Consider the following 15880-nt stretch of genomic DNA (forward strand, 5'->3'; position numbering starts at 1 on the left):
CATGCATTTTTTACTGAGCTTGACAGCAGAAATCGTAAGTGATGCCTTTATGGAAGACTATATCCCACTGAAACAAAAGGCTTGAACTAAGCCAAGCAGCTAAGACATTTGGTGGGAGAAAAAGAGGAAGATAGCTTCCTTCCCAACCTACCACATTGAAGGAGTTAAAGTTCATGCCAAAAAAGGAAAGAAAAAAAAAAAAAAAAAAAAAAAGACCCCACACAAAACCTGAAACTCAGAAGCAGGACTACTAACAAGCTAGGAGCTGAAGCCTTCCCAACTGACCTTGCAGAATGTTTTCCAGACTTCTTAGTATTAGGCCAAGAGAGACTGCTCAGTGTTAAAACAAGGTACTCCTTCCTTGGCCTTACTTCCTCTGTCTTTTGCTTTTTTCATCTAGGTAATAAGCATAGCAAAGCCTGGGAAAGCAGCTTGGTTTAACATTTTTATTATGCCACCCCATAAGCAGCACAAAGAAGACATGGGTTGCCTACAGGAAAAGCCAAGAGGCATGTTCCAAACCCACACAGAGGAGATAGGCCTTCATGGGGCTCACAGTTAACCTTTTACAAGTCTGACAGCTTATCGGAGATACGAAGCGTACCCACATTCAAACAAGCATGGGCAAACTGTCAGCTGGGTGGGGTGGGAAATGAACAGGAGTTTTTCAAGACCTGTGTAATGCTGAGGACCAAGAGTGCAGAGCACTAAGGAGAACCATCAATCCCTTTCCCTCATCATCATACTCCATCCCTGTTATCCACTACTGGTTGTTACCAGGGTCACGAGCCAGAGCTGATGCCTCGGTCCCTGACCATTTTTTGAGCTTATTTAAGGTTCTAAGTGAAGGAATACTAACTGCATAAGCGTATACAGTTTTATCATTCTGTTACCTATGTGCACCTTTGTGACTGGGGGACAAATCAGGACCTCTGGGCACAGGGACATGTTCCGCATCCCCGACGGGTGGCAATACCTAACCCCCACTGCACTAGATGTGGACGTGGGAGACGGCAGCGCTGCAAAACCGCCCAGGGAGACCCACACACCACGCACGCCGCCTTTAATAATTAATGTCAGATGACACAGCTTTCACTTCTCTCGGAAAACAGCTTCTGCAGGTAGCTGCCCTCGAAACAACCACCGAAAGCACGCTGCCTGCGGCCAGCCCCAGCCCGCTGGGGAGCGCCCCCCGCCCGGGACGGGACCCCGCGGAGCCCCGAGACACGCGCGCTCCCCCCGCCGCGCGCCCCCGCTTCCTCCCCGCCCCCCCCCCCCCGGGGCTGGGCAGCTCCTCGCACCCACCCGCGGGTACCGGGCCCTCTCCGCCCCGCGGCCGGGCACGGACCCCCCGCCCCCCGGAGGGGCGATGCCTGCGGCCCGGCCCCCGCACCTGCCGGGGAAGCGGCCCCCGCCGCCGGGCCGCCCCCTTCCGCAGGCACCACGCGTGCGAGGGGAGGAAGGCGGCGCTCACATGGCGCCTACCGCATCCCCCGCCGCCCGGCCCGGCCCCGCCGCGGCCCGCCCCCGCCGCCCCCCTCGCACTCACTTCTCCCCCCCGCCGCCGCCGCCTCCGGCCAGCTCCTTGCCGCCGCCGTGGTTATTGGTGTGGCCGCTGTCGGCGGGGGGCTCGCCGGGCGGCGGCGGCGCCCCCTTCCCCGGCTCCTCCAAGGCTCCCTCAGAGCGAGTGCACAAACCCCGCGCCGCCGGCAGCCCCGGACCGCGGCGGGAGGCGGGCGGGCTGGCCCCGAAGGCGGCCAGCGGCGGCGGGAGGCGCCTGGGGCTAGCGCCGGGCCCCGGGCCGCCCCCGCCGGCTGCCCCCGGCGGGCCGAGCAGCAGCAGCTCCCGCAGCAGCGCCGAGCGCCACAGCCGCATCATGCTGCGCCACTTCCCTCCGCCGAGTGCCTCAGCGGGGCGGCCTGCGGAGCCTCTCGCGCCCCGCCGCCCCCGCCCCCCGCTCCCCCGATTGGCGGCGCCCGCGTAACTGTCAGGCACGCGGTGAGCTCATTGGCCAGCGGGGACGCCGCTCCGGCCCGGGCCACGCCCCCGGCGCGGGGCGAGCCTGTAGGGCCCGGGCGCTGCGGGGGCGGGCGGGAGCAGCGCCCCCCGCCGGCGGGATAGCCGCGGGGCCGGGCGGCGCCGCGCTGAGGTGAGCGGCGGCGCGTAGCGGGCCGGGGGCGCCGTCCGCTTCGGGGCCACCCCGCCCTTCCCACCGCCTCCATTTTCTGTCGGCCCCGGCCTCTGGGCGGGGGGAAAGTTTGAGTCATCGCCTCCCCAGCGCCGGCAGGGCCCGGGCCGTGGCCCGGCGCCGGGCAGGGGCGCCGGGCGCGCCTGGGGGTCCCCGCAGGCCCCGGGGCAGCGGGAAGCGCTCCTGGCGGCTCTTCCCTCCCTGTGCGGCGAGGGAGGGGGGTTACAGACGGGTTGGGCTTCGGCGGTGTCAGGTTTAGGTTGCTATGGATACGGGCGACTTTGTAAAATTTTGCGGTTTTAACTATCAAGCGCCCCGCTCACAGCGGGCCGAGGCGCCGGCGCCGAGGGGAGCGCTGCCCCCCAGGCCTTCGGGTCAAGGGCGGCCCTTAGCGCCTGTGGGCGGCTCCGCGGCCGCGCAGGGAAAACGCAGCCGCGTAGCTCGTAGGCAAAAGTTGGGGTGGAGGCCAAAGCGCACAACTCTTGGAAAAAAACCACCAAAACACAAAATAAGACACGAAGCAACGCCCCTGCAGATCTAGGTGTGTTGGGCGTGGCAGTTCTTCAGCTTCACATCCTCTAATGTTTAATCCCAGTGTGAAAATGTTGCTGCCGCTCAGCGACAGGCCTGCGTTTGGGAAACGCCGGCCAGAAGGCCGAAGCGAGGGGGGTAGCAGAAAGTAACGGCAGGGCTTCAGTGCCAGGTGTAAACGTCACTCCTTACCCATACTTACGCTTGTGTCACAGCATCCTGACGTGCTGCCTGCCAGTATACGGCATCTTGGAAGCCACAGATTATGCAGTTACTTGGAGAAACTCTTTGCTGGCACAACCAATTGCTAAATTTGTCCTAGGTCAGTACAAAACTGCATTTGCAAATTGTATCCATTGCGAGTAACAGTAGAAGAGGAGATCTGTTGTCATCCTACTTCATCAGTAATGCTGATGTGGAAACCAGTGTTTCAGTAGTCACCAGCTTTCTCACTTAAGAATCACAGACTTCTGAGCAAAAGGGTAAATGCTTCTGGAGTTCTCAGTATTACTGCTGAACGTCCTCGTGAACAATTGCCCCCTGCACTGAGGTTTATTTCTTTTGGTACATTTATTATGCTTGGGGGAGGCGGGGGTGGAAAAGTCGTAGTTCTGAGTTAAAATGATCTGGCTGCACACTTTTACTGGAAATGTTTTACCATGAAGATGCTGGTATTTTCTTTTCCACTGCCCCACAGGTTGAAGGCTTCAGCTGTCTAGGCATAGTAAATTGCTCTTAAAGAACCATGTAAAACACAGAGAGGGTTTTGTTACTTGTTTTCCATGCACTCTCATGCACTTTCACGTCACTCACGGAGTTTGAGATCATCACTACAGGCAGACATTGAGAATAGCCTTTGCTTATACATACACTGCAGCACAATTGCCCACAGGGGTTCCCTATGCTAATAAACTGTCACAACATCCATGAGAGTTTTTGGAATCAGATTTAAAGATAGCTGATAATCTATGCCTATAAAATGAGCCTCAGCGCACCAATGGTTTTCCTTCCCACGGAATAAGAAAACTTGAAATATCAGTGTGGGATGTGTAATCCTGTGCTGCAGTGACTTCACATACAAAAATGCAAAGTACCTACAGTTCCCACATACTTATTACATTACCTATTGTGTTTCCTGGAACTACTTCTGGATTTCCATTTGCTAAGTCTTTTTGGCAAGCCAATAACTGCCTCTTTTATCCTGCCACCCAAAAATAATATTTCTAATTTTTAGAATTCCGTTATGTAAAAGACTCTAAAGACAGAAGTCTCTCAAACACCTTTTCCATTCTTTCTATGGGGGCTACTGCTGGAAGACCAGAGACAGCAAGTGCACTTCCAGTATATGCACTTCTTGAACTAATTGAACACGCAGTTCTGCAGACACTTACAAGATTCCCCGCTGATTTTTAGTGCCAAGGTGGTTTTTTTGGTGTGACAGCTGCGCTCTTTCACAAGCCAGCTGTTCAGCAATGACCTGGTTCAAAAACTTGTCTAATTCATCTCCTATACTGTAGCAGGGGAAGAATAGGAAGAGTGCAAAATGTAGCGATTTGGACCTTTCCTTGTAGTGCTCTGGTTTCTGTTCAAAACATTGCAGATAAGGCTGTGGGAAGGAAAAGAGAAAAGTACTACATTAACAAAAATATTTGCCTCATGACAGTATTGCGCGTTACACATTCTTGATCCTATGTGAACTCTTCACTTTTACTCTTTTTTGTTGGTTTGTTTTGGTTGTTTTTTTGGTTGGGGTTGTTTGGGGTTTTTTTTGGTATGTTGTATGCTATTGCCTTATTCCTCTCTTTAATCTTTTGTTATCACCGTCACATCAGTAATCTCCCAATGCAAGTATTCTTCAATAAAGCTCACCTTAAGAAATTAATCTTCAGTTTCTCTCCCTGGAAATTCCCTTGTGCGTGTTTTAGCTCTTGAGGGCAGAAAAGGCAAGTTGTTCTGTGTGTGGAACTACAAATACACAGCTCAGGAACAATGCGAAATGATAAATATAGTTTCAGATTCACAAAGTTCAAGGGCAATAGTGACTCATTCCCTATTCTGAGAACTTTTACTGCATATTTCAGGCCATCATTCCTTGCTTCCACTATGACTAATCCTGAAAAGTTTCAATCTAGTGATTTTGTTCCCTCCTCCCAAAGGCACAGGTATCCTAGAGAGTCCTAATTTAAAGATTTGTTGTTGTTGGTTTTGATTTGCTTTTAAAATAAGCCATGAGAAAGGTAGTAAAGATAGCATCATAAATGGAGCTGTTTGCTTGTGACGAGCATTATACATACATTAAACCTGTGAAACTGACTGATTTGTGTTTTGATCCAGATGTTAGGCTGGGCTGTCCCACACCTCAGTGAAACCCTCTTTAGACTTCCCTCTTGAACACAGTCATATTACTCATCTCTTTGGAAAGAGAAGACCATCTGCTCTGCCATTCTGTGTTTCACACAGGATCCCAAGAGAAACAGAAAATTACAAATATGGTTTCTGACATATTGCAAAGAAATCTGAAACTAAAATTGCCTATAGCTTTTATTTTGAGTTGGTTGCACAACTAGCAGTAATCATAAGCCAATGATTCTTTTTTTCATTTCCACAATACATGTACTTTTGTAAGACAAAAATTATGAGAATTTAAGACAGCATGGTTCTTCTGTAGAGAAAAAGAAAGTGAATCTTTTAAATACGCATTATTTTTTAAGCCCTTCCCTTAAGCTGTATTGCAGCAAAATAGTATATCCCTCTAAAAATAATCCATATTTCAGAGGTTTTTCTTTCTACAAGGGGCATAGCAGTCTTAATCTTCTAGGAGAAAGGGCTCTGAAAAGCAGGTGGAAAGAGGTCTTCCCAGTTCAAGCACATACACTGTTAACAGCTTTCAGGAAGGTTAAATCCTCCCATCAGATCGGCAGGGCAGATCTCAGATAAGCAGCAGAAATTAAGGATTATCTTGACTACGGCATGAACTGTTTACTTTGCTATTTTAAATGGTTATGTTGGCTCCATTTCATATGTTGCTGGGTAATGCTCTCCAAAAGAGAACTGAGGACCAGGCACCACAATTTCTAATCTATTTGAGTATTCCTACCGATTCTAGCAGCAGTTCCTAAAAATATTTTTTTTTCTTTTGTGAGGCTAATTTCCCACGCATTTGGGTAACATTTTGATATTGATTCAAAGAAAGGTGCTCAGTCACAAGAAACACTCCCCATTGCCTTGTGCAGAGGATACGGAACAGCTTCCTCTAAGCATTGAAGTGTGAGCAGTGAATAAAAGTTACTATTTAAGAAAATGAAAGTTTAAATGTTTAGGCATAATAGTTCAGAAATCTGCCAAGGAGATAAACATTCAGAGGAATAATTTACCTGGAAGGTAATGGTTGAGGGAGTGACATCAATGAAAAAAACAGTAGAAAAAAATCAAAATCATCTTCCCAATCTACTCCATCAATAGCTCATTTCTCATCCCTCTCATTCCAGGCAAATATGGGCAGAGAGGAATTAATTCAAAGGAAAGCAACAGAAATATTTGCAGGATTTGCCGAGAGTGACATGAAGAGATGCTACAAGGGCCTAGGGCATTCCTAGCATGATCAACAGACAATATATGATGTTATTAGCGTATATGACAGAGCGAGCAAGTGATAGAAGTATGTTTGTTGAGGGTGATCTGCAAAGATGGGTACATTTTTTTTTCCTATTACAGTTGTTCCTCATGCACATTATTGGTTATAGCACTTTTGAGATGCAAAATTCTTCACACATCGGAACATTCACCTTCAGAAGCCAACAGCTTACCTACCAGAGAAGTATCCTTTGCTGCATCCAGCACACATTATTTGTGCTATAATACACCTAAATCATAGCGTGACCACTCCCTTGCAGTCCACCCACAATCATATTTAAAGCTGAATTCTGACAACATCTGCCAAACTGCAGTCCAGGTCTTGATACTACAGCAGGCCCCGGAGCCTTGGATCTTCTGTTCATGTTCCCGATCCTCAAATATTAGCCCTGGTAACCTTGTGCTAGCAAACAGAAACAAGTGACAACATCATCTGGCTGCTATATTGTATCCCAGATGTCTGTGCCGAGCGTGCATGAGAGACCCTGGGAGCCCAGGGGAGTCTGCAGACTCACATCTAGCCGCTTCTGAGAATGGACATGTAAAACTGCTGCCTGCGTTTAAGCGAAGGTCAGAGCACTCAGGCTAACCACAGGCTGGCTCGTCACATCCAGAGCTGCCCAGTGCTGGGTGGTCGCTGGCTGTTTGTCGTGGTGTGACCCCGGCCGGCAACCAAGGCCCACACAGCCACTCGCTCACTCCTCCTCGGTGGGGTGGGGGAGAGAACTGGAAGGGTAGAAGTGAGAAAACTCATGGGTTGAGATAAAGACAAGTAAAGCAAAAGCTCTGCACACAAGCAAAGCAAAACAAGAAGCTCATTCACCGCTTCCCATGGGCAGGCAGGTGTTCAGCCATCCCAGGAGAGCTGGGGTCCAGCACATGTACCAGTGACTTGGGCAGACAAACACCATCACTCCAAACATCCTCACCTTCCTCCTTCTTCCCCCAGTTTTATATACTTAGCATGATCTCCTACAGTATGGAATATCCCTTGGGCCAGTCAGAGTCCACTGTCCCGGCTGTGTCCCCCCAGCAACTTCTTCTGCACCCCCAGCCTCCTTGCTGCTGGGGTGAGGAGCAGAAAAGCCTTTGGCTCTGTGCAAGCACTCTTCTGCAATAACAGGAACATCCCTGTGTTATCAACGCTGTTTCCAGCACAAATCCAAACCACAGCCCGTATCGGCTACTGTGAAGAAAATGCACTCTATCCCAGCCAAACCCAGCCCACCGTTAACATCTGCATGTGCCCCCCCAGCCCTGAAGTGATGGAGATGACAGCGTGCTGCAGCCACAACTCATCCCAAGCTGGTTGCTTTCAGCTCTGGATCCCTGCACCTTATAAAAAGGCACTCAGAGAGATGCAGTCTTTCCACCAGAGACACACGAGGGAATCCCATTTAAGGGTCCCATGTAGGAAACCTCTCCCTCACACACCTGGGTTTGCCTGTTCACAAATCGAGGCTGACATTCCCTGCGGCCGTGTAGAAGCTTAAGCTTACAAGGACACCTGGGCTTAGGAGCAGGGCTAGCCATCCAGGAGGCAAACAGAACAAGGCAAAATCAAGCAAGCGAAACAAGCTGTCAGACTGTGATGGAAACTGTCTCGTCATAAGAGGGAATCCAAATAGTTTAAAGGTCTCCGACCTCCAGAAGGCTCCTCTGGAGTACACAGAAACCACTCTGATGGAGCGCAGGGAATAACGCTAGCACCAGCAAAACACCACTGCCTCTGAACTGGCAAAGCAATCGCAAAACCATGTGTTTTCTTTCTGCCTTGATATTTTTGGCACCTTCTTTCTGTTGCCACCCCGAGGGAAGAAGAACAGACACTTCAGGTGATTTAGAGCTCAGCCTTCCTTTGCAGCCGCCACCGAGTCACAAGCCTCCTTGCAAGTTGCAAGACTGTTTAAAATCGCCTGTTGGCTTCAAAACAACCAGTCCCATAAAAAAGTGACCGGAAAACAGCCAATGTTTTTTAATTCTTGAAGGTTACGTCCGTCAAGGTAGATGTAACCTTGAAAAAAGATTTCGCTGCCATTTAATTCTCTTTTGATAAACACCCAGCTTTCTTGAGGGAGTGAAAGGAAGAAGGCAAGGAAGCGTAACGAAGCAGATCCTCTTGGTACCAGGGGACAAGCCTGTGTGTCGCTGGTGACTGCAGTAGCACACAATGTACCACCACTCTCCAAGGGTATTTAATATTTAGACAAGGACTTTTGAATAGTTCCTCAACCAGTAAGGCCAGTAAGGACTGGAGATCTGCAAAACTGGATTCAAAGTTTTTTTCAAAAAAAGCAATCAAGGTTGTAAATCAGCCTGGATTAAGCATGCAATTTTGCTAATAACTAGTATAGTGCTTAAATGTGTGTATGCTCATCCTAACTTCCAAGAAGACATTCATATTTTTTTGTAAGGTGTTTTTGATGCATTTGAAACATTTGTGAAAGCACAAGATTTGTGCTTCTTTAGTTAACTGCTGTCACAGAATATCTTCACATCCTCTTCAACCACTCCATGATGCTCCAACTTTTCAGACAGGGCTCAAAACATCTCTCACCGAAGTCAGGAGCTGATGGAAAAACACACAAGAAAATAAACTCTACTTTTTAAATAGTATTTTTAGCCCTCAGCATAGTTTCCACAGCAGTATTAAAACCCAATTATTTGGGCTTTTGCCTCGACTGCCTGGGTTGTGCTGTTGAAATTCAGAGCGTCTCCAACATTACATGATCTCTGGTGGCAAAGTCACTCATTCCCACGCACATGCTGTGGCTTGTCACCCCCTCACAGTTGCTCCGAGACAACTGTTGAATTGGGTCATGGTGCAAACTGCGTAAGTGAAACAACCTGGGGTAAAAAATTGATAAGTGATAATTCTCCTCTTTGTGAAAGAGGAGTTTGACATAATAAATCTGTGAAACATGTCTTGAGCAGCTTTGCATTAGGCATGCCGTAGGATGGCTCAAAGGAAAAACAGTAGCCAAGAAATGCTGAGAGTTTTGCTTCTCTCTGTACACTTGGCCTTGCACCACAGGAAAGGGATGTTGTCAGAAAACGGACTTCACAGCCTTCCTGTCCCAGGCAATTTTTAAATGATGACCGAGTGCTTGGATATTTTGAATATTTAGATAAATTTTCATCTGGTTGCTTGTTCAATGAACAGAGCTTCGGGCAATTAGATATCCTTCTTGTAATAAAGCACAAAGCCAAAACAGTTGTCTGTCTGGATAATATAGTTATACTACTTTCAGGAGGAAATCCAAGCAGTTCTGGAATTACTAGAACACAGCTTATTCTGTCACATACTTGACGCAAGGTAACCTTGTAATACCCTACAGTAATCACCCAAGACATCGTGGGCATAACTGAGAACAAATCTAATAGAACCTACCTGTAGTCCATTTGATACAACTTTTATTTTTGTGTCTTCAGGCTCTTTGCTGCGTTATACTGAACTCTCACTGGACACCTGAGGACCAGCTCTGCTAAAATAGAGTCAGAACAGTGGTGTAGCTGGGCAGCAAGACCAGAACCAGGCTGTGGTAGGAAGGATATTTTGGGCTAAAATGACTTTAAGACAAGTGAAAAATGAACTGTCACATATTTTGGGCCAGAAGGCATGCAGAATGGACACATGCAATTATTCACATATCTATGGTCAGGAAAACATCAGCCAGCACCTTTCTATTTCCTCCCCAGTCTTGACTTACTGCCTCATGTCTGCAGCAGAGCTACAAACTCTCAGGATAGGGCACATGTCTTCCTATTAGTCACCTTTAATCAAGATGTTACATTTGTTTTATTTCTTGGACTTCCGTTATGTGTATTCTGATGCAGTTCTTCTATTCAGTTAATCTCACCTTGCACAATTCTGCAAGCTTTTTCTCTGGCTATCTTCTAAGTTGCATCTCTTTGTCTTCCAGTTGATACACTTTAATAGAGAAAGCATGATCCAGGAAAAAAAAAAAAAAAGCTTAAATAGTGACTCATTTTGTTCTGCTTTACCTATTAGTTACATCATTTGATATGTCAGCATATTTTATTAATAATGTGAGATTCTGAGTTGAAAAAGCGCAAGCAGTAGGACATATTGCCTCTTTACACAGCAGTATGGTTGAAGAGAAAGTTAATAACTGCTCATCGTGGCTTACTTAATATACCTTGATGTAAAGCCAAATAATTCTACCCTTCGAAATAAAAGGTAATTCTTAAACTACCACTAGTTGTTAATGATTACTAGAACAGGAAATGATCAATCATAATCCACATGCTAGAGAGTCATAATCTTCCAGAAACATCCTGAACATAGAGATTATACCCTTTATTTTAACAGCTAACAGGGAGAAGTTTAATTTTCATCTCAATGCTAATTTGCACAAGAACCATTAACTTATGAAGTTAATGAACTGATACATCCACCAGCTCAGTCCAAGAGCCCTGTACCCTGTTCCCTGTAGAGGAAAGCAGAAGGACACACATACTGGAAGGCTGCTGATCATTTCCCAAGAATTTGGCATGGCGTTCAGCCCTGCTTAGGATAAGCAATTGTTTGGAAAAAGAAAACCACAAGGAGCAGTGCTCTTCCCACGTAGTAGTTCTGAAAAAAGATTGCTGGTGGTTTTTTGCATCCCTGAATAGGTGGCACACAATTGGCTCCAACACCATCTATTAAACGTTACAGGGAGGAGAAAAAATGTGAGCACCTTTAATAGCATTACAGCTGTGCTTCCTCGCTTGTGTCTGTCCCTTGGACACTTCTAATGTTTAGGCAACATTTATGGGCACCTTGAGACTTGCCACTTAAAAATGGGAAGAGTATCACATGCATAAGATGAAGGGTAGAAGCAGACTGTCACCCAGACGGACAGTCATGAACCAAATTCTAAGTTAAATACTGCTGAAACTCAGCTTTGGGGATTTTGTGCGGCAAAAAGAGCAGCAGTAGAGCAGACTGGCTTCAACTTGCCCGTGGCAGGATGAAGCTAGTTTCTCTGTACCTCTGTTAACCTACTGGCCTTCTCAGCTCAAGGGCATGGGTAACAGGCAGCAGTGCCAGCAAAGGTACCGGTGTAACCTTTGAATGCATGTTTCAGAGTTCAAGTATAAAGTCAGCCTGCTTGTTCCAGCTAGAACTCAAACCCCTCAACCTTCAGCTCTCAGAGGCTTGCAGACCAGAGCTGCAAACGGACAGAGAAGATTATTTCCAAACAATCTGGCAGCCCGTTACACATTACCTCAAGGCGGAGAGGGCAGAGGGATGGCTCCCTCTCAAGCAGAAAGGGGTGTCCTGGGAAACAGTCTGTCCACTGGCTCATGGCTTGCGTGCGTGCAAAGGTCTGGGTGACTTTGTTAAAAGGCCATGCGATGCCCAAAGAAGAGGTCATTTGTATAAATGCCTCCCTCAAAGGTGGCACAGAGATGCTAGGCTTCCACTGAGGCTGTCAAGAGAGCTAGGGGCCTGAAATTCTTCAAAACTGGCCTGCATGAGAATAAAATTATTCTTGACTGCTTCACACTACCTCCCTAAAGAGTTACATACTTTGTTACTGTATAATAATAAAGCCATGAGAGAAGTGATGAGGAACGATGCTACTATTAACCATGAGGTATGTAGTATTTTTAACAAAGCTAATTAATTAATAAGCAAAAAAAAATTAAAAATCTATGTTCCATAAGTGATCCTCTAGGGATGAACTATGCCATACTCTACTAAAAAAATTCAGAACTCTAAGTGCAAGCTTACACAGAAGAGCAACCATTTAAAGGGGTATATTTTAATAAGCAAATAATCTGTTTGCTCTCACTGTTGTGAATCTTTTCAGTTTTTACTCATACTAGTGCAGCAGACCAAACATACCTATGCATGGACAAAGTTTCTTTCCATAGCATTTTGGGCATCCTTGGTAGAATTGACTACAACAATTTACATTTTAGCAGCGCTGCCAATCTGTTCGGCTTTCACGCGAGACAAGGCAGTGCACAGTAGCGCTGCTCCTGGCACAGCCACAGCCAGCGGTGCTCTGCATGCCACGCTGAACGTTGGAGAGATGGGCTTTTGGAGCTGAGGTTGGTGTCGTAGGAGCAGAAATAGTTTAGCAAATAGCCAGACGCAGAGGCAAGCTTTGCATTTTTAGAATTGTCTTTCAGAACTAAACCTTGCTTAAAGCAAGTGTTCTGACGACACCGGGGAAAGAAAAAAAAAAAAAAGAAAGAAAAAAAAAAAAAAAAGAAAGAAGGCTTTAAAAGCTTTTTTTGCCATGAGGAAGTTCATCTTTCATGAAACCTGGAGGAACAGATGTTACTGCGTTCCCAGGCAAGTAAAATCTGGAAGGAAATGAACATCATTATCCAGGAAATGGAAATGATTGGAAGCAGCTGTAAACTGGAGCCCGCTGGCTCTCCCTGGCAAGTTCTGTGGCCATTGCTCGTCCCTGCAAAACAGGGCTTCTGTGTCCCTTTAATTCATTTTACACTGCTGGGGACACCCCCAGGAAGGCTGGCTGCTGCAGCCCTGCTAGCATACTCAGAGATTAGCTTAGGAAAAGCACAGATGCTGTCCTAATCCTGTGCGGAAGCTGTGCTAGAGTGCAAACCCTGTATTACCCAACAGGGTCCCTTTTCTGACTCAGTGGAAAGGATTCCCTGGATCCCCAAGGCGTTGTTTGGTCAGACACAGGGAGGATGTCTGAGCCAGTGGGAGCGCGGCTTCATCAGTTACACCACCGACATGACCTATTTGAGCACTCGAAATAACAGTTACTGGCACGTTTCGACATTTCTGGGCAGCCTTCCTGCATACAGGACTGACACACTCGCTGTGAACCCAGGCAGCTATTTGGCTCTAAACCCCTAAGGATTAACACAGACCTGTGCAAGGCTTCCCCTCGACGTTCTCAGGTGTGCATAGCCAGGGTCCCTGTACCTGTGCTGTGTGTCCTGCTCCTCCTCACCACAAAAACATCCCTCCTAGCTGCAGCTGGAAAAAAAGTGCCGTCATCATCCTCACCTTGCATTCCTTAGTTCAAGAGGGATGTGGAGGGGCTGGAGCGTGTCCAGAGCTGGGCTGGGGGCTGGGGCACAAGGCTGATGGGGGGGCGGGGGGCACAGGGGGGGTTCAGCCTGGAGAGGAGGCAGCTCAGGGGGGACCCTGATCGCTCCCTGCAGCTGCCTGACAGGGGCTGTGGGCAGGGGGGGTCGGTCCCTTCTTCCAGGGAACGAGCAGCAGGACAAGGGGAAACGGCCTCAAGTTGTGCCAGGGAAGTTTAGGTTGGATGTGAGGGAACAAAAGGATGGTGAAGCCCTGGAACAGGCTGCCCAGGGAGGTGGTGGGGTCACCACTCCTGGAGGGGTTTGAAAAACACATAGATGTGGCGCTTGGGGACATGGTTCAGTGGTGGGCTGGGCAGGGCTGGCGTAACGGCTGAACTTGACCTTAAAGGTCTTTCCCAACCTAAATGATTCTATGATTCTATCTTTTGCGACCTGCCCAATGGCCGTCATCGCTTCCAAGGAGCTGAAGATAAATGAAGTGAGGGCTGTCAGCAATCTGACAGTGCCCCAGCTGCACAAAACAAGCTTTCCCTGCCCCAATGAAAGTGAGCGATAAAAGAGGCTATAATACTATATAGCTGTAGCAACACAAATGCAATGGCTTGTGTCTGGAAAGCGTTCACAGTAATATGGATGGTGTTACTAGCCACTTGCATTTTTGGATGTGCTAAGTCACCCCAAGAGCTCCGACACAGGGCAAATGGAAGAGATCCTTTTTCGTTCATCTGGAGGCAAACCCCACCTCTCCTCCCCCTGCCGTGCTTAATTCAATATTGGAGCCCTGCTGAGAGGACTACCAGCAGTCAAGTGCTTCATCAGCTGCTTCAGGACACGCAGGCGTCACCAGCCATGGCATTGAAGAGACTGCACGACAATAACAAAGCGAGCACAAGTTATCTTGAGTGAGCAGGTCCGTGCTCTCCAGCTGGCTCCAAGCCCCAGCTCAGAAGGTCACATAGCTGACATACAATCCTGTGAGTCACCCACAATACTGTGAGTGTCCGGCATTACTCATGTGGTTCGGCAGCATCGAGGGAGGTTCCTCCTCCTGCCTCGCCACCCAGAGTCAACATTGCTGTACGGAACATACAAGACGGGAAAGCCACCAGAAGACATGTGATGGCAGCTTGGCCACCTTGCTAGTCATCACCACCTCCTAGAATGGCAGTACCAGACAAGGTTAATACCACAAATGTTCCTTGCAAAGCTGCCTCGATGGAGAGTATATATCAACAGAGGCAAAATGCACCTACCGACACCGAAAATAAAGATTTACAGCCCCAGTCAACTAATTGACTCTCTCAAGTCCCTGCTTAGATACCAGAATGTGTGCAGATCTCAGCCAGACATTCACGAAACACCAGGATAGACACCAGGTCTACACAGCACTGCAACATCAGGCCCACCAGGTAATACAGACTTCATTAATGGTCTGCACCATTACGCCCTCTGAATCTACTCCCCAACCAGACAGTCAAAGCACTGGAGATGTGGCTGTCACCCTGGCAGCGCTAGGATGTTGCCGAGCATCACTCCATCAAACAGGTGCTGGGTCAAAGCCACTGTTTTCCTGCAAAACCACCGTTTCTGCTCAGGCTGGCGGGTACAGGAGCTCAAGCCACAGCCTGCAGCAGCTGCTTGGGGTCCGACGGGAAAGCAGGTGCTGAAGATGCACATAAAAGTGACAGGCCACATTAATCACAGAGAAAGGCAGGCAGAAAGCTTGGATGCAGTAGGTCTTCTGGCAGGAGATGGAGCAGAGGGGTTCACGAGCGAAGGAAGAAGAAAACAACAAAAAAGAAACCATGCAAGCACATGTGGAAATTATAGCCCTCAGCCTGAAGTCAGGCCTGAGCCCCCTGAATTTTGCCTAAACTTAAAACACGAAACAAAATCCGTGTACACCAGAGGGAAAGCATGCTGTTTCAGGAGCAAGAACAGGGAACCGACAGATGAAAGAAGCAGAAGCAAGGTGAGACAGCAGTCCCTCTGGATTGCCAGGCGTGACTCCATCCGTTCCAGACAGGCACTGCCAGTTAACCTGGAGGAACAAGCGCCACATCTGGAAGGAAAACTGCCTCACTGGAGCGTGCAAGAGCATATAATTTATTGATGTAATGACAACAAAAGGATGATGTTAATAGGCAGGTAGCTATAACGAGAACACAGTGACAGAGATAATTCTCAGCACACCTTTCCAGGTGCAAAAAGGAATGGCCATGGTGGTTGAGCAGTCTGTTGACCATACAGACAGATGCTTAAGATGGGTGCTCGAAACCAGGTTTTTTTCATGAAGAGCACAGCAAGTAATAGCCTCACATTTTTTTCTGTCAGGATAAGGTGTGGGTTTTCCACAGCAATAGGTTCTGATGACCACCAGCTCAAGAACAGCTGGGATTTTTCTTCTGCAGTGAAAGAAAACTTACCATACATTGCAACTTTCAGCTGGAAGCTGTCATCCGGTAACACTGGATAAAA

The 15880-nt window shown here is 48.0% G+C and overlaps 1 protein-coding gene across 2 annotated transcripts in view; it reads right to left on the minus strand.

Moving 5' to 3' along the window:
• GLS (glutaminase) overlaps positions 1-1936 on the minus strand; it is a 66583-nt gene extending 64647 nt beyond the window's left edge. Inside the window, exon 1 of one of the 2 annotated variants that reach the window (XM_056349213.1) lies at positions 1550-1936. In XM_056349213.1, the coding sequence (XP_056205188.1) occupies positions 1550-1878 (329 nt within the window). In that variant the 5' untranslated portion in view covers positions 1879-1936. The remainder of the gene's footprint in view (positions 1-1549) is intronic. The other variant, XM_056349214.1, reaches the window with a different exon arrangement.
• Between the last annotated feature and the right edge of the window lie 13944 nt (positions 1937-15880).

The sequence above is a fragment of the Falco biarmicus genome, chromosome 8 (assembly GCF_023638135.1).
Source record: "Falco biarmicus isolate bFalBia1 chromosome 8, bFalBia1.pri, whole genome shotgun sequence".
Lineage (NCBI taxonomy): Eukaryota > Metazoa > Chordata > Aves > Falconiformes > Falconidae > Falco > Falco biarmicus.